The sequence below is a fragment of the Chrysemys picta genome, chromosome 4, assembly GCF_011386835.1.
Source record: "Chrysemys picta bellii isolate R12L10 chromosome 4, ASM1138683v2, whole genome shotgun sequence".
Classification (NCBI taxonomy): Eukaryota; Metazoa; Chordata; order Testudines; family Emydidae; genus Chrysemys; species Chrysemys picta.
The window spans coordinates 24,077,101-24,103,127 of record NC_088794.1 but is presented as its reverse complement, the minus strand read 5'-3'; the positions used below and the strand labels follow the sequence as shown (position 1 = coordinate 24,103,127).

General features: G+C 42.3%; 1 protein-coding gene across 14 annotated transcripts in view; it reads left to right on the top strand.

Moving 5' to 3' along the window:
- Positions 1 to 26,027, top strand: part of ILRUN (inflammation and lipid regulator with UBA-like and NBR1-like domains) — a 50,197-nt gene that overhangs the window by 7,471 nt on the left and 16,699 nt on the right. For 10 of the 14 annotated variants that reach the window (XR_002889775.3, XR_006176335.2, XR_006176336.2 and 7 more), the window contains exons 2-3: positions 14,549 to 14,703; positions 19,791 to 19,988. Coding sequence is in view for 8 of the 14 variants with exons in the window: in XM_005309680.5 (XP_005309737.2) it covers positions 14,549 to 14,703; positions 19,791 to 19,988 (353 nt within the window). In the remaining 6 variants the exon portion in view is untranslated. Of the gene's footprint in view, positions 1 to 1,280; positions 1,341 to 14,548; positions 14,704 to 19,790; positions 19,989 to 26,027 lie in introns of all 14 variants that reach the window. The other 4 variants (XM_065591685.1, XM_065591683.1, XM_065591684.1 and 1 more) reach the window with 2 other exon arrangements.

Below are 26,027 nucleotides of genomic sequence, written 5' to 3'. Positions count from 1 at the left end.
CTAGCACCTATCCGGGCGTTGGGGTCAGTTGCTCCTAACTGCTCCAGCCTAGTCAAGTGCGAGAGAGTGAAAAAGAGAGAGGTAAGTGCGATGAATCTACTAAAGAAGTTGCTGTACTTTACAACTCACTAACTCTTGTAGATGACTTGTGTGTTTATTGCAAAGGAGGGTAGCATGGTAGAACCCACAATACCCTATACAAGAGAGACCTCAACACAGATAAGCAATTGCCTAGTACAACCATCTGGAACCTTCTGGAAGAAAAGCAGATGAACCTCCAAACCAACTCAGTCACCCCCTACTGTGAGCTGTAAATATGTTGCTATGCCCTTGTGTTCAGAGTATCAAAGGTACTCTCCCTTGCAAACTGGTTAGATGTCATTGGTCAGGCACAGCCCAAGTGCTCTGTCTTCACATACAGCATCACACCCCATAGTTTGTGTACATTCAGAGTGAGAATCTAGTTTTATCCCACTGTGGCTGTTATCTTAGACACTAAAACTACTTGTCAGGATACGTTAAGATGGGAGTCCAAATGCTGCCTCTTAACATAGGTCCTCGGGCTGCATTCCTAGGACAGATGCATGCTTGACAAAAGTGGTACTCTGAGAGGAAATGCCCACTCTAGGAAATTGGTTAGGATGCATCAGTGGTGTATAGCTGTTTTTTTTTGCCTCAGTGATGGAGCTTTATATCCTGTTACTTGAATGTGTGTGTAAGTGGAAGGAATACACTTGGAGGGAAAATGTTCCCCCCTAAGAGAAAAAACAAGGAAATTCCATATACAAAACTCTGTCAGAAAATGTGAAAGGTCAGATTGAATGTGTAGCCTTACCTCTGTTTGTGTCTCTGCATTATAGCAGTCTTTGTGCTCAGATACTTTGTCAAGCCTACAGTTTTATTGACTGCAGTCGGCTCGATACAGCTTTGGTTTAGTGGAAGATCATGGCCTCTTACGACTGGTGCTATATAAATACCTGAATTTTCATTTTAAGTCTTGTGTTCTTGGTTTTGATAGCAACTGAAATCACTCATCTGCTCTCACTATTATTTTGTCAAACGAGTTGGTTAAATTTCCTTTATCATTTACTGTGGTAGTCTTTAAAAATGATACAATAATCTTCAGATGCAAGTGTGCAAGATGTGATTCAATCTACTTTGAGAGCTTGTATCTATTGTGTAAGATATTTAATTAGTAAGTGTTCTAAACGCTTATGGAAAAACGACTTGCAGACACTTCTTAAGGTATCATTATATCTCTTGTCTACTTTTTTAATCAGGTTATTTGCATGAAACATGATCCAAGTACTTGGTTTCAAATGCTTCCTGCACCATCTGAGGTGAGACACTTTGGTGTATGACGATCATGATTGTTTATACAAGGGTCAGTCTTCTGTCAGAGAATGACATCACATAAGAAATAAGCATTGGGAGCAGATGAGTTCTTCTCATAGGACACTAGAAATTAGAGATTGAAAAGACCTATTGGGTCATCTAGTCCATTCCCACTGTTCTCCCCACTGGCTGTTGAACCAATCGAGATTGTTCACTGGAGTAAATAGTCTAATGCAGAGGTTTCAAAGCTGGTTTGGAATACACCTTTATCTCGATATAATGCTGTCCTTGGGAGCCAAAAAATCTTACCGCATTATAGGTGAAACTGCGTTATATCAAACTTGCTTTGATCCGCTGGAGTGCGCAGCCCCGTTCCCCCCCGGAGCACTGCTTTTATCGCGTTATATTCAAATTCGTGTTATATCGAGTCGGGGTAGAGGTGTACATGCTAGCAGGTCTGTGGAGAGCTAGCTCATTACAATCTGTTGGCTCTCCTGTCCCACCTGAAAGAGATCAGGTGGAAGGAGGGGATGAAATGAAGTTGACCGTGATTTCCCCTTTTCCAAAAAGATAAATGCAAATTGAAATCAAGGCAATTACAAATATACACTTGCCTAATTGTTGCATGAAATGTCGTTGTAGCCATATTGATCCTCTGATAATTTACCATTTAAAAAAAATAAACTTCCAGCTTGTGATTGACAGAAATTGGTTCAATAAAAAATATCTCACTCACATCACTCAATTACCTTATGTCATGTTCATGTGGGCAGTTGTGGTAGTTGATTTTTCAAGCTGTGAAAAAGTTTGACGACCCCTGCTGTCAATGCTTTGTCCAGACTCTCTCTCTCAGTGGGACTCCTACCAACTGTTTGAAATATTCCACAACCTAATACTTCTGTCAGGAAATTTTCCTCAATATTCAATGTAAAATTCAAATAATTTCATCCTATACTCCTAGTTATTGTCCTTGTGTAGCACCTTTACTGACTCTTCTCCCTTCTTGTCTTTCAGGATGCTCAGACCTAATTTCCATGCTAGTATTGTTTGCAATAAAGAGCAAGAGGCAAGAAATATGAGGCAGGATAATTTTCCAAATGCTTCCCTTTCTCTCCACCCTCTGAAAAATTTCCCACAAGTCAGCCGTTCTTCAGAGTTTTATTAAAGAAGTGATAGGATAAAAACAAGCACCTTCTTACTGTACACCACTTCTGCTCCCTGTGTCTTCAGATTCCTCTGGGTAATATAGTGACCAAAGCCATATTCTTATTACTGTCTGAATCAATATATGGTACCTGTTTGAGTGAACTGTATTTTCTCTTGACTCTGGCCAGGTCGATAAACTGCTGAACACATTCTTATTTAAGAACATTTGTTGTCGATTGGTTCATGAAGCCACAAGACTAGTATTTAGTTTTTCCAGATTGTTGGCTGAGCTTGCAAATGCTGTCAGAAAACTCTTGTTGTGTGACTTAACCTCAATACAGTTATTTGGAAGCTGTCGATAAGCTACAGTTATTTCTACACAGGCGCTTTTCTGCCTGTAATTGGCCTGATAGCTCTTTAAGTGCTATCACCAAAACGCCACAGCACTTTTCAGCTATAGATAACAGGATGTCAGTGTGTAAGTATAATGTCAGTTCTATTGTCAATATGTGGAATAGAAAATATTTCAACTATTGAGTCCTTTATTTTGAGTTAGACTGTTTGATATTTACTGCATAGCCCGTTTTCTAGTTTATTATATCTCTGTATCAATGTTTCCACATAACCCTACACCAGGGGCAGGCAAACTTTTTGGCCTGAGGGCTGCATCAGGTTTCTGAAATTGTATGGAGGGCCTGTTAGGGGAGGCTATGCCTCCCCAAACAACCAGGCGTGGCCCGGACCCCGCCCCCTATCCGATTCCCCCCCTGCTTCTCGCCCCCTGACAGCCCCCCGGGACTTCTGCCCCATCCAAACCCCCCCCCCGTTCCCTGCTGGCCCCCTTGAAGCCCCTTACCCAACCCTCCCCCATTCCCTGTCCTCTGACTGTCCCCCCTCCCCCCGCTGCCTCACCCCCCGGGACCCCTGCCTGATCCAACCATCCCTTCTCCTTGTTCCCTGACTGCCCCTGACTGCCCCGCGCCACCCCATCCAACCCCCTGCCTTCCTGACTGCCCCCCCACCTCCCGGGACCCCTACCCCTATTCAACCCCCCTGTTCCCTGCCCTCTGACCGCCCCGCCCCCTGACCACCACCACCCCGAACTCTCCTGCCCTCTATCCAACCCTCCCACATCTCCTTACCGTGCTGCCCGGAGCACTGGTGGCTGGCTACGCTACATATGTGCCGTCCAGAGCAGCAGGAGAGGCAGCCACGCTGCCCGGTGGGAGCCAGCCACGCCACTGTGCAGCACAGAGCACCGGATCAGGCCAGGCTCTGCAGCTGTGCTGACCCAGGAGCTCGCAGCCCCGCCGCCCAGAGCATTGCGCCGGCAGCGCAGTGAGCTGAGGCTGTGGGGCAGGGGGACAGTGGGGGAGGGGCTGGGGACTAGCCTCCTGGGCCAGGAGCTCAGGGGCCAGGCAGGAGGGTCCCGCGGGCTGTAGTTTGCCCACCTCTGCCCTACACCCACACACCCTGAAATTAGTAAAATCATGAGACCATAGGTTAGATTACTCAAAATGCCATCTTAAGCAATTTTTACTTATAGAGTACAAAAGATCCCAAACCATCAAACTTTCTTTCCTCCCTCATTCCTCAGGGAGTTAACCTAATAATTTACCATTTAAAAAAAATAAACTTCCAGCCTGTGATTGACATACCATATAATTTTACTTGTTGAGCTGTGGACCTCTCAAAAATTGGATGGGTGTGAAATGGAAGTGGGGGCAGACAACTGTAGTGGAAGGAATTGAGGATACTACCATTTTAGTCCAGCTGAGATCCAATACATGCCTGAACTTGTTCTGTTTCTGTAGCTTATACTCCTTTATTTTAATGCAGACATTTATAGATGGGAGGCATAACTAAGGAGTTGCTGGTGTTACTAGAATCTTTTGCACACTTGTGGGCTTTGATATATCTTTGTCACACTGTGAAGTGTATTGCTCTTCTGATGCTGTTGCCTATTTCTAATGGCCGCAAGTGGCTAAGGACTCCCACTGTGACATTCTCAAAATAGTTTCCCCCACACTTAAAGCTTCTGACCACCTGCTTAGGATGGTTCAGCTGCTGGAGCTGGCTGTGTGGGTTTTTGTGTCTTTTTTCATAATGTCACGGTATTGATTCTGTCACTGAGCTTGCTTTCCGTTGTTTGGCAAGATAAAATGCTCAACCTGGTGCAGGTGGGGTGGTAGGTAATGGTTAAACTATGCATGTGTTCATTAGTACTTTTAGACAGGCTTCCTAAAGGAATGCCGCATGGATTGATTTAGGTCACTGATGTTAATCATGATTTAAATCAGCAAGCAGAAAACCTTGATTCAAATAATCAATTTTATTCTTGTTTTTCATTTGTACTTCAGTTATTTTCTTAAAAAGGTTGATTCTCATTGGTTGGTAACCATTAAAACATGTTAATTTGCAACTTAAATATAGCCTTTACACTAAAGTTGGTATTACTGTTTGCTAACCAGGATATATTATATGTGTACACATTTAAGCCATTATATAGTTTAATATGCATTTATTCACATTCTTGACTTTTACATTTTTTTATTGTTAGAAAGTGGTGGATGATTCAGTTCGTATTTACTGGCTTAATTTTTAACTTGTGACTTATATCAAACTGCGTTTGAATGGAAATTGGAATTCAGTTAAAAATGGACAAAAATATCTTTTTGAAATTGTTTTTCACTTAAAACTACCACAATATGCTGATATTTAGGGAAAAAATGAGTATATCAAGACATGTTTAAAAACATTTATTCAGCTAAGGCATTAGTACTTGTAGTTAATATATTGAATGGATTGTTTCTGGTTAAGGCTAAGATTTTGCCATGGATATTTTTAGTAAAAGTCAGGGAGGTCACCGGCAATAAAAAAAAAAAAAAAAAAAATTCACTGAAGCCCTCGACCTGCCCCTGACTTTTACAAAAAATATCCCTTAGAAAATGGGAAGGGGCTGGGCATCTGCGGGGTGGCTGGGAGCTCCGCGCCCCCTCCAGGGTCCCTCCCCTGCCCCGCCGTGGCAGCCGGGGAGCTGCTGGGGTACCCCTGCGGCCCATGGTGACTTTGAGCTTGAGGGCCCTCTGCCTCAGGAGGTGGGTGTACCTCACAACTCCCTGCCACTGCGGGAGGTGGCGGGACCATTCAGCTCCCAGTCGCCTGGGCTGAAGTCAGAGGTCTTTGGAAGTCTCAGATTCCATGGCCTCCCTGACAAAATCGTAGTGTTGTTTCTCGTCACCATATGCTTCGTGATTTTAGAACTAGTAGATCACATCCTCTCTCACCCAATTCTTATTCGTAGATCGCTTTACTCTTCCAGTCTTTCCTCCTTCAATTTCTAATCGGTTTCTCAACTTTGAGTGAAGTATTCATTGAACTGCTGTCAGAAGTTGGTTTGGCGCTTTAACAAACTCTGGTTTCAGCTGCTTAGCCAGTGACTTCCACCAGATCAGTGGTTAGACTTTATTTACAACTTTGGCAGCAAACGTGTTTGCTTAATATTGATTTTTAAAAATTGATTTAAATGATTTTAGTATAGTACGTGTAGGTCTTAATATAGGGTTGTCATTTTAAATAGGTTTATTTTTAAAAAGAAAAATGTATTTAATTTTAGATGTTAAAAATCCATTTTTTATCTACCTTGAAGAAAAGTGATTCTCACTTTTCATGTGTGGAAAGCAGTGACAATTACATAAAATCTTACATAGAGTCTGTTTCCCTCCCTTGCACTCTCTCTGCGTAAGGTACAGCATATATATTGCCTATTAGCTGGCCCATTCATTCTGCAGAAAATCAGTGTAGATTTCTCTGCCCTTCCTGGAAAACCCAGTTTGGTATTTGGAACTAGCTATTTGCAGCAGAGACCTTGAAAGATTTTGCTTTTCTGATAACAGTTCTTGGGAGACTGCTAATCAGGGAACATGAAATAGTTGAACTAAAAACTTCGGCTTCCCTCAGTGTGTGTGTGTGTCTCGTGGATCATCCAAATTCCCATAAATCACAAATTCCTATAGATTTTTTTGAAAGAGGAGTCAAGAGTGAAAATTTCTGTAACTCATGTCAAAATATGGGTTTAGGGAATGTCTATCACGAGCCAGTTGGTGATGGATTAACACATCCAGTGTTATAAAACTTGTTGTCTTTCCACTTAGCCACCACGTCTCATGCCTGCTAAAAACATTTAGTGTTAGCTTTCTCTCACTTGGGATTTTCTAATGCCTTCTTTCCAATTCCTTGGCCCTCTCTCAAGGATATCCCATTGAGGAGTCTGCTGTTTGAGAATCAGCAGGATAGTTGTGTGTTTTCCTATTTTGACCATCGTCTCAGTAGTATCACTCCAGTTTTCCAGCAGCTGGGGCAAATAAAGTAAACAGCAGGTGTTGTATATCAGCAGGTCAGTGGTAAGGAGCAGAACAACCCCAGGTAACTTGTTATAGAGTTCCATTACCGAGGAGGGAGAAGAGGTTCATCTACTTTTGATACTGTCTCACATGACCTTCTCATAAACAAACTAGGGAAATGCAACCTAGATGGCGCTACTTATAAGGTGGGTGTATAAAGTGGGCTGTAGTCCACGAAAGCTTATGCTCTAATAAATTTGTTAGTCTCTAAGGTGCCACAAGTACTCCTGTTCTTCTTTTTGGTTGGAAAACCATTCCCAGAGAGTAGTTATCAGTGGTTCAAACCTTGCTAGAAGGGTATAATGAGCGGGGATCAATTCTGTTTATAAGGTTTGCGGATGATACCAAACTGGGAGGGGTTGCAAGTGCTTTGGTGGATAGGATTAAAATTCAAAATGATCTGGACAAATTGGAGAAATGGTCTGAAGTAAATAGGATGAAATTCTATAAGGACAAATGCAAAGTAGTCCACTTAGGAAGGAACAATCATTTGTACACAGGGCCAGCTCCAGTGTTTTTGCCGCCCCAAGCGGCAAAAAAAAAAAAAGCCATGATCAGCGGCACTTCGGTGGCAGCTCTATCCTGCTGCTTCATAATTCAGCAGCAATTCGGCGGCAGGCCCTTCCCTCCGAGAGGGACTGAGGGACCTGCCGCCGAAGAGCCGGACGTGCTGCCTATTTCCATTGGCCGCCCCAAGCACCTGCTTGCTGCGCTGGTGCCTGGAGCTGGTCCTGGTTGTACACATACAAAATGGGAAATGACTGCCTAGGAAGGAGTACTGCAAAAAGGGATCTGAGTGTCATAGTGGACCAGAAGCTAAATATGAGTCAACAGTATAACACTGTTGACAAAAAGAGTGAATATCATTCTGGGATGTAGCAGGAGTGTTATAAACAAGACATGAAAAGTAATTCTTCCACTCTACTCCATGCTGATTAGGCCTCAACTTATTGTGTGCAGATCTGGGTGCCACATTTCAGGAAAAATGTGGACAAATTTGAGTGAGTCCAGAGAAGAGCAACAAAAATGATTAAAGGTCTAGAAAACATGACCTATGAGGGAAGATTGAAAAAATTGGGTTTGTTTAGTCTGGAAAAGAGAAGACTGAGAGGGGACATAACAGTTTTCAAGTATGTAAAAGGTTGTTAGAAGGAGGAGGGAGAAACATTGTTTTTCTTAACCTCTGAGGATAGGACAAGAAGCAATGGGCTTAAATTGCTGCAAGGGAGGTTTAGGTTGGACATTAGGAAAAACTTCCCTAACTGTCAGGGTGGTTAAGCACTGGAATAAATTGCCTAGGGAAGTTGTAGAATCTCCATCATTGGAGATTTTTAAGAGCAGGTTAGAAAAATACCGGTCAGGAATGGTCTAGATACTTCTTAGTCCTGCCATGAGTGCAGGGGATTGGACTAGATGACCTCTTGAGGTCCCTTCCAGTCGTATGATTGTATGCTGTTTCTTTCTTTTGCATATTTTCTCTTAACTGTTTTCACATGAAGCACCTAGCCGAGCATTGCAGTTCCCGGGGACGTTTTGTGCAAGGATCTGCAAAGAATAAAAGAAAAGAAAATTCACAGCAGCTATATTATTGAAGAATTCAAAAAGGCTGCAAAAGTGCCTCTGTATAACATTGTTTTGCATCCAATATTCAATGCTGTAGCTCTTGATTTATTCTTGCATCACTCTTCTGCTCTGCTTTTCTGTAGGAGGAGCAAGGGTTGTGATTTACTTGTTTTTTATACTCTTGTTAGGTAGATGTAACTAGATGGTGGTGTGGCTACAGGGATGGGGAGAAGCCAATAAAAGATCAGTATGTAAATTTCTGTAGTTACTGAACTATTATGGAGATGAATCACTAACTTTGAACAGTATCTTTGTGCTCTGATCTGTATTTATATAGTATCTTTCATCAAAGGATTTCAGAGAACTTTACAGACAAGAATTAATCTCACAAGTCACTTAAGCAATAGTATATTTTATTCCCCATTGTGAATGTTTTCCTTATGAAGTCTTAAAACATGACAGAATGCATTTGAGTAAAATTCACCCATAGGGTGTATACTGTCCTGCAGTTCAGTTCATACCCCTAGTTCAGAAGCTGAGTTTATGGCAAACAAAGTGCCTTTCTGCATGTCGACCTCACTTGGTGATGAGAGGAGTGTTATTGGAAGCCCACAATTAATAGATGCTACACAGTTCATTCACGTTCATCTTGCCCTTGACTAGTTTGAAGCTGAGAAGGTTGACACTGATATCCAGATTATCTATATTCTCTCTTACACTACAGTTGTAACATTCCTTTCTTTTCTTCTCTGGAGGGCACTCGCTATGTTAGAAATGAGCCTGGTTGTGAAGATCAAGACTCAAGTGAGAAAATAGCATAGTGTTTACAGCAGGGGACTGGTTATCATGATACTTACATTCTGTTCCCTGCTTTGCTACCCATTCTGTGTGGCCTTAAGCAAGTTACCTCCTCTGCCTCTTTTTTTCTCCATGTGGAAAAGAGGGATCATAGTAGCCTACCTTGTAAGGGAGAATGAGGCTCTATTAACATCTGTAAATGTGCTTTGAAAAGTACCCTATAAATGCATACTTCATATAGATTTGCCTGAAATGACAGAAAATAAGAGCTGCTTACAGTCAAACCAAAGTCTGGACAAAAGAGGTGGGTGTGAGAAGGAAGGCATTTAGTTTACATGACTAATTTGGAGCTGCTCTGAAATAATTTGAGTACTGTATGTTGACTTGGTTACTGGTTTGTTTTCTGTATGAATAGATTTAACTAAACAGAAGATTGTTTGAAAAAACAGACAGGAAGGGAAAGAATGATACAACATTTGGAAGTTAAGGGACAATGCCAGGGCTATTAGCTTTTGCCTCCTCTCTCTAGCTAGCCCACAAAACTGGTTGGAACCAGGACAGATGAAAAGAACTCCTGGCAGGTTTAAAAAAAAAAATTCTCTTGAGAGTTTATAGTTGCTTGGGGGACTATGACACAGACACTGCCTGGGGGTTTCTGAAGAAGTTAGTCCAGCCTAAGTTACCATCAGGGGGTGGTAAACTTTTGTGCAAGATAGATTTGTGTAGTGTTTTCTATTTTAAAATTATTTTTCTCAAAATTCTTTGTTTCTGTTGTTCAACAATACTTGGAATTTAAGAGGGCTGTCTGGTCACTCTTCTCACCACAGGTTACAGGCTCCCGAAGGAAAGAATTGCAGGTTGGATTTGGCAAAGTAAGCACAGTCAACACATGGAGTACCGTAGGCTTGGGCCCCATCTAAGAGTGGGTGAATCGTGTGATTCCACCTGAAATACGTAAAGGCACAAGGCCCAGGGACTGACTCAGTGAGACCAGAAAGCAGACAAAAGAGCAGCTAACCCTGGAACCGTGACAGATTACTCATGTGGATAATGTTGGTTAAGTTTGTCACTTGTCTTAACAGTTCCAGATTTATTATTATAACTTTGTCATCTAGGGAGAAGAAGGCCTGGGTGAATAGTGAGTTTTGAGGAGAGATTTAGTGAAGAGTGAGGTGGGTTGTCATACTGGAAGAGGGCTGCTGCTCCAGATGTAGGGCAGAGTAGCTGAAGGAATGAAGTCAAGGGGTTTGTGGAAGTGGGAGGAGATAACAGGATCTCGTGTATAAATCAGGAGTTTGTAAGATCATAAATCCTTCAGAGAGGGGGCCTTGTTTTCATACCTGTCTCTAAAGTGCTTCACACACTGGTGTGATACACGTAAATAGTAATAGGGAGGGAGGACAGAAACTTAGACAAGAGCTGGCAACATGCAGGGCCTCAAATGTGCTTGTTTGGACTTGAAACCAATAAAGGGATTTTTGAGAAGAGAGATGAAAATCAACTTTTAAGTAGAGCCCTATGTGGATACAAATTTTGTACCCACATCCGATCTGCAGACATGGTCCGCGGATATCTGCAGATCTCTGCTTTTAAGTATTTTTCTAATTTTCAAAATTTGCACTTGTAAATGTCTCTGGTACTGAATTGGCGGTATGGAGTTATTGGTGGGGAACTGAATCAGGGTTGCATGTGGTTTTGTAGCTCAAGGTTCAGATGGTTTACTAGTGTGTCCATCTGCTGGTGCAAGGTGTGATTTCCCAAAAGAAGTAGTATCATGTTTAAGCCCATACTCCATCTGATGTCTGCCAAAAGACAAAGACAACAAGGAAATGTTGCTGTCTAATCTGTCTGCTGGTTGTATAACCAGGCAGTGCATGACTTATGCCATACTGCCTCACAGTAGAATCTCTTAGAGCAGTTCAGTGTCAAAGCATTCTCCTGCTTCAACTTTGGAGATTTGCTTTGTCATTCTCCTGCTACTTTTCTATGTTGTTACTTTCATTTTCTGTTTAGTCTCTAGAAATTTCCTTGAATCCTCCATTGGGAGGGCCCAAGCATTTAAAAAAACAAAGCAAAACCCAACTCTTTGTGTGGGGTGGGGGCTGGCAGGCAGGTAGGGTGACCAGACAGCAAGTGTGAAAAATCTGAGCCTATATAAGAAAAAGACCCCAAAATCAGGACTGTCCCTATAAAATCGGGACATCTGGTCACCCTACAGGCAGGGAGGGAGGGGTTGTGATACCTGGACACACTGGGACAGCAAGTCTGCTTTTCAGCTTGCATCTTGTTCAGTAGGTTTTTTATTAAATGCTGCAGCAGACTCTGAATTGTTTCCCAGTGGCAAAGCAAGCTGATGAAATATGACACAGGGATGGGAAGAGACTTGGCAGAGGGCCTTGATGCACAAATAGCCCACTACCCTCTGAAGTATGCTCACAGCCAAGCAAACAGAAAACAAAATACTACAGGCTGCTTTCAGAATTGCTGCAGAATTTTCCCTCAAAATCTGTCTTTTGTTTCCTTGTTTTTTTCACCTTAGTGCAATGGTTTTATTGCTTGTGTGCTGCACAGTTGGGATCAGACATTTTAGGATGTCTGGAGATTTATCTCTGTGTGTTTATGGATGGAGAGGAGGAAGTAATGCAGTAGTACCATGTCTGGCTACGGTAATATCTTTAACCTTGGGTCAGGGTAATGTGGGGAAGAAATTTCAGTGAAGACTGAAGTCTAGATCATGGTGTTAACTGGTTGAGTGCACAGTAACCTTTTGGCACAGCTCCAGCGTGAGTTATGTAGATCTTGTTCAGTGTATAAACAACAGGCATCTGATGATGTAAAACCAAGCATTTGTCTTCATTTATTGGCTAATGTGACATGCACCCTTCCTGTAGCATTTGACTGAGTGGCTGTTTTAAATATAGTCCTATCTTTCCTAAGTAGAAAATGCAGAGAGTGGAATAATGGCTTATAGTATAAAATGCATTGATTGTGTGTCAATGAAAAACTTGCATGGTGGCTATTATGATCAGTCTGCTCTGTGCTAGGTAAAACCTAACAGTAATAATAAAAAAAAACCTTAACCTGTTTGACTGCCTAAAACTACCTATTATGTCCTGCAGAACATTCCTCCAGTGTCACCTGATGCATTGGGTACATTCTCCATGACTTAAACAGGATGCACATTAATGCAGCAATGATTGTGGCTAACATGTATTTATACCTAAGCTCTCTATCCCCTCTTCCCCCAGTCCTGATAGCTTCTATAGACATACCTAATTTTCGTATAAGATAATTACTACTTTTACCTTAAGCAGTTAGCTAGTATTGGGGGGCGTGTGTCTAGTGGGCTGTTTCCATTATGAGGGGAGATTGATGATGGGTAACTCTTTGCAACCCTGTTTATTTAAAAAGAGCATCAGAACAGCCATACTGGGTCAGACCAATCGTCCATCTAGCCCAGTATCCTATCTTCCATCAGTGGCCAGTATCAGGTGCTTCTGGCAGTTGGAGGTTTAGGAACACCCAGAGCATGGGGTTGTCCCCCTGACCATTTTGGCTAATAGCCATTAATGGAGTTATCTTCCATGAACTTCGGTAATTCTTCTTTGAACCCAGCTATACTTTAGACCTTCAAATGTTCCATGACTGCGAGTTCCACAGATTGGTTGTGTGAAGAAGTATTTCCATTGATTTGTTTTAAACCTGCTGTCTATTAACTTCATTGGGTGACCCCTAGTTCTTGTGTTGTGCAAAGGGGTAAATAACAGTTTATCGTTCACTTTCTCTACACCATTCATGATTTTACAGACCTCTATCAATCTCTTAGTCACCTCTTTTCTAAGGTGAACAGTTCCGGCCTTTTTAGGCTCTGTCTACACTACCACTTACTTTGGTATAACTGTGTCGCTCAGGGATGTGAATAAGCCACCCCCCTGAGTGACCTAAGCACCGATGTGGACAGTGCTATGTTGGTGCTCGTTGGGAGTGGATTAATTAAGTCGACGGGAGAGCTCTCTGTCAGCTTAGAGCAGGTGCAGCTGTGCCACTGTAAGCTCTCTTATGTAGTCATAGCCTCAATCTCTCTTCATATGGAAGCTGTTCCATACTCCTAATCATTTCTGTTGCCCTTTTTTGCACCTTTTTCAATTCTAATATACTTTTTTTTGGTGATGAATGTACACAAACTCCTGCTTCCCTGAACACATCAGAAATCAAACAGGAGGCAGTTTCTTTGCTTGCTGCTCCTAGCCTCTCTTCAGTCACTCTACCCAAAAAGCCCTCTTTGCTTTCTGTCAGGGTCATGCTGCAAGCGCTTCTCTTTCTGTTTCTTTGGCTTTCTGACAAGCTTCTCTTTACCTGTTCTCTGGGTAGTTCTGCTTACAGACCCACACATTCTACACCAAACAATATCCAGCCCCCTTGCATTTGCATTCTGCTCCCAGTGAAACCTCTCTACTTGCATAGGTCAGCTTCTGACAGGCCTTGTATGTGGCCTGTGTTTTTGAGTGGTTGCTCCTATGGACTCGTTTATTTTAATCTAAAGAGGAGCTTAACTGCTTGAATGAGGGGCAGCTGTTACACGCAGCATCTTCAATAAAGCTTCACCCAACCTCCATTGCAACAGTACCTTTTACCCAAGGATCTTGCAGCACTGAAAACTCTGTGTGCCCGTGAGGTATTATCTGTTTTAGATGGGTAAACTGAGAGGTTAAGTGACTTGCCTGAAGCTCACAATAGTGTAGCCTGGAATTGAAGCTAGGAGTTCTGAGTCCTCATCCCATCCTTTTGTCCTTTCTTTTGAAATTGCTGATCAAATTACTTAATTTCTAAAGTATTCACTATGGCTCTAGAGGCCATAACATTGAATGGTGCTCCAAGATGTGTGTACTGCTGCAGGCTTCTACCGTCATCTGATCTATTGCATCTTAAGTACACTCTGTCTGAAATAGATTATAAGCACCGTGGAGCTGGGACTGTGTTCAGGACTGAGTATGCTGACAGCAGTAAATAAATAGGCTCCTTGATTGGAATTCCTGCCATTCTGTGTATAACCATGCATCTTGAAAGCAGCAGGGCCTGTATCATAGCGATCCAGCAATTGAGTAATCACGCATGTGATTTTTGTGCTTCATCCATCCCACACAGCCAGAGGATCAGAAGACCTTGTACTCCAAAATTAACCTAACGGAACTAATGCTCCTTAATTTTTTTGTTTAACTTTAAGAGATGGAGTATATAAGCCCTTGAGAGTGACCTGATTCAACTGGTCTGTACTTAAGGCTGCATTCTGTTTTGCTTTCCAGGAACCTACAAGCAGCCATTGGAGCCTACTATGACTTTGAGAGTCCGAACATCAATGTGCCCTCCATGTCCTTTGTTGAAGATGTTACCATAGGAGAAGGGGAGTCAATCCCTCCTGATACCCAGTTTACAAAAACATGGAGGATACAAAACACAGGTAAATGGGGGTACATCTTTCCTTTTTCATTGAACTGAGCTGGAAACTTGATTGAAACAAAGATCCACTTGTTTAAAATGATCTTTTGTTCCGCAGTAATAAAGTTATTTCATATCAAGGTGTTAATGAAGGGGGAGGCTTTCAAAGACACAAGAGGCAGCTAAGTCCCCAAATACCATTGAAAGTCAATGGTAGTTAGGTGCCTACCTTTTTGGTGCCTTTGAAAATGTTCATCTTTTTGGACATTTGCCCAAAATGGAAGCATGTTATGTTGACAGGTGGGGAGCTGTAATTTCTGTCTTATCTACCGTAACTCCCCTAGGAAGCTTAGTCTGGAGATGTTGTAATGCCAAGGCCTATATATAGGTTAGAAAGAAAAGAAAGCAAATGTGATGTGATATCTGCTTCCAAGCCCCTTCCTCTTCTCCCTTCCTCACTGCCTTTCCCAGGAGGGTTCTTTTGTGTTGGAGGTAACATGACGGGATAGAGCCAGATGGGGTCTATATGGGTTAAGAAGGACCTTACAATCTTTTTTTTTCAGTCCCAGGCTCACTTCAGCAGTTTCCATCCCTCTAAACTGGATTGATATTTTCTGTTGTTCCTTTCGTTAGTACATAGTTTATTGGGTGTATTTACTTTGAGCTCTGTGTAAGAACAGTAGCCTGGTAGCACCATTGTATTTATGGGGATGTTCGTTTTCCTGTTCAGACCTTCTGTTTTGACTGTTGGATATCCTGAACATTTCAAACTCTGAGGACAAGGAATTTGTGATGCAAATTCTCAGTCTGAAAGTAAAGCCATGCGACCTAGAAGTGGTCCTAAAATTGTTCAGTTGTTTCTGTTGATGGAATTCTTTATTCTTCTACTTCTTCTTCTATCCCTATGCTGTATACTTCACTTAGGAAGGCGTATTTAATTGGGATGATAGTTGTATTGGAACAACTCTCTAGGAACAGATTTAGCCTTGCTATAGTGAATGGAATGAGTGGTGCTCTGGAGCCAGATTGTACACGACCGAAATCAATAGCTTTGCCACAGATTCCAATTGGAGCATGATTAGCCCTTGCATGGGGACAGTGTTATCCAATATTCTGATTCAGACAGATGCACGTCACCAGCTACGGTGTTCCATGGTCTTTTGAGTTCCCGTCTCTAACTACAGAGTTTGCCAAGTAAAGATGAAATCCAAGGGCAGTTATTTTCTTAGGTATTCATTCAGTATGGGATTTCTTATTTTCAATCTTTCCCTCTCTTAAAAAAGGCTCTTCTAATCAGAATCTCTTCCAGCAAGAGGATGGAAACAGTTTACCTTTAAAAAGGGATATTTTTCAGCAAATTAACTCAGCCCATTTAAAATCAGAATTGTTTTATTTAAACTCCTTGAAACTCACGAGCAGCCAGTATGTTAGAACTGCATTTCATTCGTTTGTGTGTGGTCTGTACACTGTCCCTTCAATTAAATGTGGGACACTTTATAGAACCTATGAGAGTGTCAAGAAATCAGTGGAGGTGATGCGACTCTGAGAAGAGATGGTGTAAGCTCAGACTAAATTACTCTGGGCTGTGACAGTTGCAATTCTATTAAAACTGTGTGAATTGTGTGAAATTAGGAACAGAGTAATCTTGTGGCAGTTCCTAGAGGAGAGGATGTGATGCAAGTTTGTGGAGACAACATTCCAGTGTGAGGTGAGCCAAAACAGTCATCTCCGTGTGAGTCTGAAGTGGGGCCAGGCAAAATAAACTCTCAGCGCTTATCTACTGAGATGTAATTACGGGAGGAAAATGAGATCCGTGGTTTCAAAGGGAGATAATACTTTGTCCTCGAGTGCTGCAATGACCGTCTGTCGTATGAGTAGTTAACCTGTGTATCTGAATTTAATTGTCATGCTTTTGCTGCTTCTGTGCAGAATGACAGCATAACAAGGACTAATGTTCTTAATCGCGTGTGAGCAAATTACAGCTGTGTTAAAAATCATAAATGACTCTTCTTGCCACGGAACTTGGAGCACTGTATAGTAATATGCTAAACATTATAAAACAAACGTTATTAAAGCCCAGCATCCTAAAAACTTAGACTTGGATACAGGACATATGGGCAAGAAGTGTGAGGTAAAGATAGACTCAACACTTTGTAAGCTGGCGATCCTATGAAAAAACATCTATTGCAGAGAGAGGGTTTAGGTGTCGTATTGGACTTCCCTGTGTATATTTGGTGGCTATTTGGGTAAAATGGAAAGGTGACTGTGGAGCACTTTATTACTAATGTGCAAAACTATTTGGCAAATCTGTACGTTTGATGTATATAATATATGGACAGTTACTGTCAAATATGAGACATTCTTGACAAGTGATGAGGGATAGATCCAGGGGAAACAAGTTTTTCACCTTAGCAACCCCCACGGCAAAGGCACTATAATCTTCTCAGCAGTTGAGGAGGAGTTTCCTAAAAGTCCTGGTCCTGTCTAAGCTTCAGAAACTTTCAGGATGAGGCTGAAAAATACTAGCTCCAAATGAAATCCCCATAAGTGAGATCTACTGTTGACTGACAGACTTGTTTCCAGTAACTAAAAACCCTTTGCTTCCCTGCCCTCATTCTCTTGGTTTTTTTCCCCTTTGTTTTTATGGTTACGTCTTAAAATCCCTCCCACAAGTGACAGATGTGCCTTCATGAAAACGTGGATTTTCAGTTTCTTAAATTTTTTTTCTAGATACAGTGAATTTTATGTTGTCTTTAAAATTTGTTTCCCTTCCTAAAGTCCTTGGGTCTTGTAGGATGTGGGTAGGGAGTTGAAGTTAACAGTTTCAACTTAGAATTCCTTGGTTTTTGTGGCTTCCTGTCAAAACCAAACTTTGTTTTGGCTTCCACCAGGGCTAAAGCATTACTTTCTTTTGTAAATTTTGGCTATAACGATACTTCGCCTTATCCACAAAGGCCAGACTACACTGTTACAACTTGATTTAGCTTCAATCCAGGTTTTTGTGGGGGTGGTGTTACTGTGCAGATTAGGCCAGTGGCTTACATTTAAAAATATTTTAATTAATATTTAGTATCCAAGGACTGGAATGTTCAAGGTTAGATCTTGCTAGGTAGATGCTGAAGTGAAGCCAAGATTCTTAATGATCCTGCAGCAACCCTTGATTAAATGACTTCAGTTCTAAAACATGAAAAAAACAGAGCGAGGCATCGCTTTGAGGGGTTTGGTGTGGCAGAGCTGCATTCTGTCTGATGCAGAGAGCAGAGCTGTTATGTACTCAGTTGGTTGAACAGGTCAATTAGAGTTCTGTAAGCATGTAGTTCTGTTTATGAATAAACTGGTTTCAGGCAGGGGCTTTTTGCCTGTTATCAAAAACTAAGGTCCAGTCCTCCTGCAGTGTGATGGTCTTTTTGCAGGCTAGCCAATCTTGTATAATAGCACTAAAGAATCACCCCGATTCAACAGACTTACTTTCATCTCCCAGTCTACCTCTAACTGCTGCAAGCTCCTTTGGACAGTTACTGCAATCTGTCATCTCCCGAGAAATGCATGTACTGAAATAGGACACAATCATCATTTTGTTTTAATGGTGCTTATCAGCTATAGCACTATAAGCACATGGCAAACTTCAAGCCATTAAAACTGATAAAAATCACACATTATTTAAACCAAAACCATGTTGCTAGGCCGCACACCCTTTCACACACAAGTCGTCACGCTCCATAACTCCCACACATCACAGCATAAGGCCTGCTAACCACTCAGATCTTCCTTTTCCAAGGATCCCCAACCTTCGTGCTGTTTCTAACTGTAGCTGGATCCAAAGATAGCTGCCCTGATCCCATTCCAACTATCCCGCACTGATACTTCCTCAGTTGATGGTTTTCTCTCTAGGTTCAAACCCCACAAATCATGATTCACTGCCATGCCCTTGCTGCAGTACCTCCAGAGAATAGCCGACTTTATGGAAGAGTCTCTGTCAAGGAATGCTCCTACAAGATGTCGCTTGGTCACTAATACCTGTCCAGAGTTGCCATCTCAGCACAGGCTTGCAATAATCATATATGTCTGTCCAAGTTTCTCTGCAGCCCATGGACTTCCCTAAACAGCTCCCATTAACTTAGAGCAGGCAGAATGTAATCCCTACAGCCCAAAGACCAAATTTCTCAGTCCAGCTCGTATCACATTCTCAGAGCAAGAGAGTATCCAAATGCCCTGTTGACACTGATCTTCACACACCCACCGGAGCCATGTTCTACAACTCTTTCAAAGCCATTCTTCTCAGTTTTTCTCTCACCATCCCCTCCTCTTTTGCTGTTGCATGAAACTGCTGCATCTCTCCTCAAATGAGCTGTTGCATGTGCACCAAATACCACTTTGTGCCATTCCTTCATGCTATACAACATCAGTCCCTAGAACGTCAATCTAAACTTGGATCTCAGTATACGCTGTCAGAGTTCAGCCACCCCATCATGGAGCTGGGAGGGGCTCACTGCAGGAAGGAGAAATAAAAAAATATAGAAGATGTTATTTCTAGTTCACAGTTTTACAAACAGGGAGCACAAAAGCATTTGCTCTTCCCGAAAATGTCTTGTGTGTTTCCTATTAAAATATTTTCAGTTATGCAATGAGGGGGGGGCGGGGGGGACAAAAACAGTAAAATTAAGATGGAAAACTAGCTGGTCATCTTCATTGAGTGCTATATGTGTCCCCAGTATGGCTAAAGTGCAGCTGAATGTGTCATCACAGGTCTCACTCAGATATGTTGATTACTGTTGGACTTTGTTAAACCACTGCTCTGGGTTTCTCAATTTTTAAAGGACTTGTGCATATTCTACAGGTCTTTCCTTTCAGTTGGTCATGTGCTGGAACAGTTATGTTTTGTATGAAAATCTTTCTCTCCCCTTGCTGTTGTATGAGAACTAGAAAATTTGACTAGGTTGGTATCTGTTAGCCAACTTGACATCTCCTTGACTGTTTAACAGAGCAGTGTAACTAATTTAATAAAATGTTTATCTACTCGAGCAGGCACTTGCCAGAAAAGAAGCCGATGTGAAGTCGCTACAGTTGCATTGTCACTGACCCTTTAATACCTTTTTTCTACTCAATCAGGGACAGAGGCATGGCCCCCAGGGGTTTGTCTTAAGTACGTCGGGGGAGATCAGTTTGGCCATGTAAACATGGTGATGGTCAGGTCGCTAGAGCCCCAGGAGATTTCAGATGTCAGCGTTCAGATGTGCAGCCCCAGCACAGCGGGAATGTATCAGGGACAGTGGCGCATGTGCACTGCCACAGGACTCTATTATGGAGGTAAGTTATTCCTCTCTTTGCAGTTCTGTCTTATTTGTAATGCTCCCAAAGCATACAAGGTAGGAGCCTTCATCCTTGTATTGCTGTTGGCCAAATACTTGCTGGTATCCCAGTCACCCTCCTAATATCCAAATGATAATCTAGAGGTACTGTAACTTTTATTCCTGTGTGTTTTAATGGAATAGCTGCCAATTCAGCACCTCCCTCTGGCAAGGTGTGAGGAGCACTGGGCATTTTATTGTGATGGTCCTTGGTATATGTCCTGTGATAAGTGCTGTCTTCAGCATCCCAGGCGGCCAGTATGTTAATCCTGAAGTACATTCAGATTACATTCCCCATGTTTGTACTAGGAGTAGGAAGATGCAGATCTATCAGATCCAAGAAACTAAACATAGAAAATGAAATGGTGAAGACCTATGAGTTGAGCTAGATTATTCCCTTGGGACCAATGCTGGACTGTTCTCTCTACTTGATCCTTCAGGTTTTTTCCAATTCAGTTTTAAGAGTGGAACAAAAGAGTTTGCACCAGTTTTCATGGAAGACTATTTTACAGTCTAATTGTCCATATCAGGAATTTTTTTGCTCAAGTGAGAGCTGTTAAGTGCTCAGCACTTTTGAAAATCATGCAGCTTAGCTAGGCACCTAAGTATGGACTTCGAAGTCTAAGGGTTTATCTAAACTAGGAAGTTGTGCTGATTTTACTATACTGGTATAATTAAAGTTGCTCAAATCCTGCCTTCCTTCCCCCAGTTTGGGTGCAGTTATAGTAGCAGAGAAATATTTTACACTGCATGGCTATTCCCATGGCTGTTCCCAACTATACTGATTCAGAATGATCTGGACAAGCTGGAGAAATGATCTGAAGTAAATAGGGTGAAATTCAATAAGGACAAATGCAAAGGACTCCATTTAGGAAGGAACAATCAGTTGCACACATACAAAATGGGAAATGACTACCTAGGAAGGAGTATTGTGGAAAGGGATCTGGGGGTCATAGTGAGTCAACAGTGTACCCCCTGTTGCAAAAAAAAAAAAAAGCAAACATCATTCTGGGATGTAATAGCCGGAGTGTTTAAACAAGACATGAGAAGTAATTCTTCTGCTGTACTCTGCGCTGATTAGGCCTCAACTGGAGCAGTGTGTCCAGTTCTGAGCGCCATATTTCAGGACGGATTTGGACTAATTGGAGAGAGTCCAGAGAAGAGCAACAAAAATTATTAAAGGTCTAGAAAACATGACCTACGAGGGGGTTTGTTTAGTCTGGAAAAGAGAAGACTGAGGGGAAACATAAGTTTTCAAGTATGTAAAAGGTTGTTAGAAAGAGGAGGGAGGAAAAATTGTTTTTCCTTACCTCTGAGAATAGGACAAGTAAGGGCGGTTTAGGTTGGACATTAGGAAAAACTTCCTAACAGTCAGGGTTGTTAAGCACTGGAATAAATTGCCTAGGGAGGTTGTGGAATCTCCATCACTGGAGATTTTTTAAGAGCAGGTTAAACAAACGCCTATCAGGAATGGTCTAGATAATACTTAGTCCTGCTATGAGTGCAGGGGACTGGACTAGATGACCTCTCAAGATCCATTCCAGTCCTATGATTCTATGATTTAAGGCTGGTCTACGTTGCAGTTATACTGGCAAAACTTAAGTTGGTAAAAATAAATAAATAAATGGGTGAAAAAAATCATATCCTTAACTAAAATAGTTAGCCCAGTAAAACCTAAATGTAAACTAGCCCTAACCTCATGCACCTAGTTTTGGAAAACGTGGCCTGTATTTGGAAAGTACTTAAAATAGTTTGGACCTCACCTAAATAATAAATAACCCATTGTCATCTTCTGCAGGGCACTTCACTCTTTTGAGATTTGCACTGAACCTTCACTGATACTAACAGCTAGCAAGAACATTGCTAACAAGATTTTATTTATTTATTTATTTATTTATTTTTTTTTTGACAGAGTGCCCTAAATGCATGGATGGGGTCAAATGAGAAATGTTACCACCATGGGACAAAATAATTATGTACATGTTTATTGAGAACTGTCGGCAGATCCAAGCTTTCTTTGAAGGGGATGTAATTTATACCTGAAAAGAGAGGACAGCTTTCTCTCCTGCTTTTATTTCAGTTCAGGATGTCTACATAACTGCAGTTGTTTTTGTTGTTGCAAAGCTATGTAACAGCATGTGATTTTTATTTTTAAAGGTCATTAGAAGTAAAGTGTAGGGTAAAGGTTATAAATCTTCTTTATTTGCTTTTTTCATCTATATCTCTTCCTGATATTTACATTCCTCAGTTAGAAACATAAGTGGTGTCATATCAAATGAGATCCATCAAGAGTGATAACTTGCTTCCAAGGAAGATCCCTCCCCATAATTTATAGCCAGTTCAATGTTGTACACAGTGTGTGGAATTCTTTCCTGATCCCTCTGCATGATAGGATGGTGCTCTGACGCATGGTTTGATTACCCATATTTTAGCTGGGATAACTACGGATGATGTTGGTCATAAAATTACTAATGCTTGGAATGTGGGAGTAATTTTATTTGTAGAAGCATTCTTTTGTCTTTGTTTCTCCAAGTGTGGGGCATCTAGAGAGGAAATTTGCTTTCCTGTGGTGATCTTCTGCATATACCATATTTTTAGATCCCTACTCATGTATTAGTTTCTTCCCTGTTAGATTTTTGAAATGATATGGTGCTTTAATTCCCTTTCTTAAATGGTGGTAATGGAGCTGACTATTACCAGTAGGTGTCCTTCCAGATATGTGCAGCATACCTAATTTTGACTAGCTCTGAATGTGTGTGTATTGGGAGGAGAATTTTGCCATCCCTCCGTTTCTCTCCCTCCTTAAACCCACCCCCAAGGTATTAAAACAATCATTCCTCCCTCAAGAGGATTGGAAATGGCTTCCTCTGGAGTTCAGTGCTACTTAAGAGCATTAATCAGAGGTGTGTTTTGAAAATAACACAAAGTGCTTCTCCTGGGACTAAATGTGCTACTTCCATAGCTCTCCCAGCCCCTCATGATCTAGGGAGCTCCAAATTTGAATTCAGATGATCCTAAACCACTGGGCTGGCATTGAGTTTCTGAATTTTTTTGGCTACTTAACTTGCAAGTCACATGCCTGAGACTCTTAACCCATGAATGAAACTGTATTAATGCTAATACAAAGCCATAATAATTGCAAATAAACTGTGCCAGTTGGGTTGGGAAAGGCAATGAAAGCTGGAGTAATGGAAATAATGATTAGTTTCTTCGAGTGCTTGTTCATGTCAATTCCAGTCAGGTGTGCGCGCGCGCACGACAGCCAGAAGATTTTTCCCCTAGCAGTATCTGTCGGGTCGGTCCGGGCGCCCCCTGGAGTGGCACCATCATGATGCTCAATATGGGGCCCTACTGACTCGCCATCCCCGCAGTTCCTTCTTACTGCCAGTGAGCATTAGCTGGAACTTCCCCTTGCTCTTGTAGTGATAAGTGCATGTGGCAGTCTGTATGTAGTTAGTGTTAAGTAGTTAGTAGGTACTTTACTTAGTTCTTAAGTTTCCTTTGGAGGGGTTTCCCCTCCAGCACTATCCCAGCGCTAGGGCATCCCGCGGTCTGCTGGCTTCAAAGGTCTGCGGCAAGTGTATGCCCAGAAGTGATCCTCGTACTTCGTGTTTGGGGGAGAGCCATCAAAAGGATTGCTGTATGATCTGCAGGGGGTCAGAAGCAGGCCTTTTGAAGGTGTGAACAAGGAAGACGCACCAGAACTTGGACTGGATCCAACCCGCCTTACCTTCTTGTCCCGACTATCCCCTTTCTACCCTGTGTGGGCCCATATCACATCGGACTGCTGGGTGCTCTGCATAGTAGAGAGGAGATACTCCCTCCAATTCTCTGCCCTTCCATCACCCTTCCCTGTCCCTCTTCAGGGACCCTTCTCACGAGCAACTCCTCGTACAGGAGGTGCACTCCTATCGCTAGGAGCAGTGGAAGAGGTTCCTCAGGAGCTGAAGGGCAAAGGTTTCTGTTCCCAGTATTTCCTAATACCAAAAGCCAAAGGTGGGCTAAGGCCCATTCTACACCTGCAAGAGCTCAACAAGTTCATGAGGAAACTGAAGTTCCGCATGGCCTCTTTGGCCTCCATCATCCCTTCCTTGGATCCAGGGGACTGGTATGCTGCCCTTGACTTGAAGGATGCGTACTTTCATATAGCAATTACACCGTCCCACAGGAGGTACCTCAGGTTTGTGGTGAGAGGCAAACACAACCAGTTCACAGTCCTCCCCTTTGGCCTGTCAGCGGTGTCTCGTGTGTTTACCAAATGCATGGCGGTTGTGGCTGTGTTCCTGCGCAGGCGGCAGATACAGGTGTTCCCGTACCTCGATGACTGGCTGATCAAGGGCCACTCCAGGGCTCAAGTGGAGCTACAAGTCAACTTCATAAGAAAGACGTTCGATGAACTGGGCCTTATCCTGAACGTGGGGAAATCAACTCTCTCCCCTGTTCAGTGGATAAAGTTTGTAGCGGCAGTGCTGGACTCGACACACGCCAGGGCATACCTTCCGCAAGCGAGGTTTTGGCCCTGGGTGACATCATTTAAGTCTCAGGCATTTTCCAACCACCATAGCAAGGAATTGCCTGAAACTTCTAGGACACATGGCCTCTTGTACCTCTGTGGTACAACATGCCAGGCTCAGACTCCGGCCTCTCCAATAGAGGAACTGTTGTGTTAGGGAGCATTTATTTTATTAGCTTTTTCCGGTCAAATGGCTAAATTGTGAGCTTGGCAGGTGGGTAAAGGAAATAATTTTTGGGCTACTTTGCATATAATTTTCAGTCTACAGATGTTCCACTAATGATGGGGGCATGTCAGAAAGTTTCAAATCCAAACTTTGCAGTTTCTTTTCAAATAGGGAAGGGGAAAAAAGCCTTAAAAGCATGATGACATGTTAATCATTCTGGCCTTTCCTGAATTGACATGTCCTCTAATGCTGGGATAAAACTTGAGGAGTTGCCAGAGATTAACAGCAGATGGCACCACTTCACTACTTGCCAGACCTTTTTTGCGGAAAGCTGCTGACCATGTTGGTATAACCAAGAGAGAAGAATCCTCTGTAGAAGTAATTAGATTTAGTCTAATTTCTTGTGCCTTTTCAGTATCCTAATTGATGTTTCATAAAGGATTTAAACATGGGTAGGATATGGGGGTGTTGATCGCTGATGCATTCATATACGAGCTAAGATGGCTATGAAAAAGGAATATTGGGAGCAGAAAAGGCGCTAGTGAATCCTGTTAGTCTCACTTAGTAAGGAAAAGGCACCTAAACCCTGTCAACTAAGCATGGTGGCAAATGAGAAGAGACATGCTGTGAATTGGGCTGTTTGAGAAGCACTGGTAGCCACACTAAATTGTAAAGGAACCTGCTGTCCTCTTTTTCCCTAGCCTGCCATTGGCAGCTTGTTGCAAGCAGCTGGGCTGCTTGCAGATTAACTTTATCTGGAGGAAAACCAGCAGGTGATTAGAGAGACAAGGTGGATGAGGTAATATCTTTTATTGGACCAACTTCTGTTGGTGAGAGAGACAAGCTTTCAATCCACACACAGCTCTTCTTAAGATCTGGGAAAGTCACTCTGAGCTGCACAGCTAAATGCAAGGTGGAACAGATTGTTCAGCATAAGTGGTTAGCCCATATTCTAAGACAGGGGTGCCCAACAGACAGCTCGCGGGCCGTACATGGCCCACCAGAGCATTTCATAACGCCCGCAGCCTGCTTCAACGCAATATACTAGAGGCTGATTCATTAGTGTTTTGTCGTCATGCTTACATCATTTTAGTTTACACCAGTGTGTAAATAAACAATACTGTACACAAAAGCTACCTATCTAAATACATATGAAACAAGCTGAACTTAAAATATAAATCAAGACAGGTGACTTTGAATCTTATTAAAATATGTAGAATTTGTTTGGCCCACACAAGGTTGTGCTTAGGTTTCTGTGGTTGTCCTGTGTAATAAGTTGGGCACCACTCTTCTAAGGGACCATTCAAGATAGAGGGGCC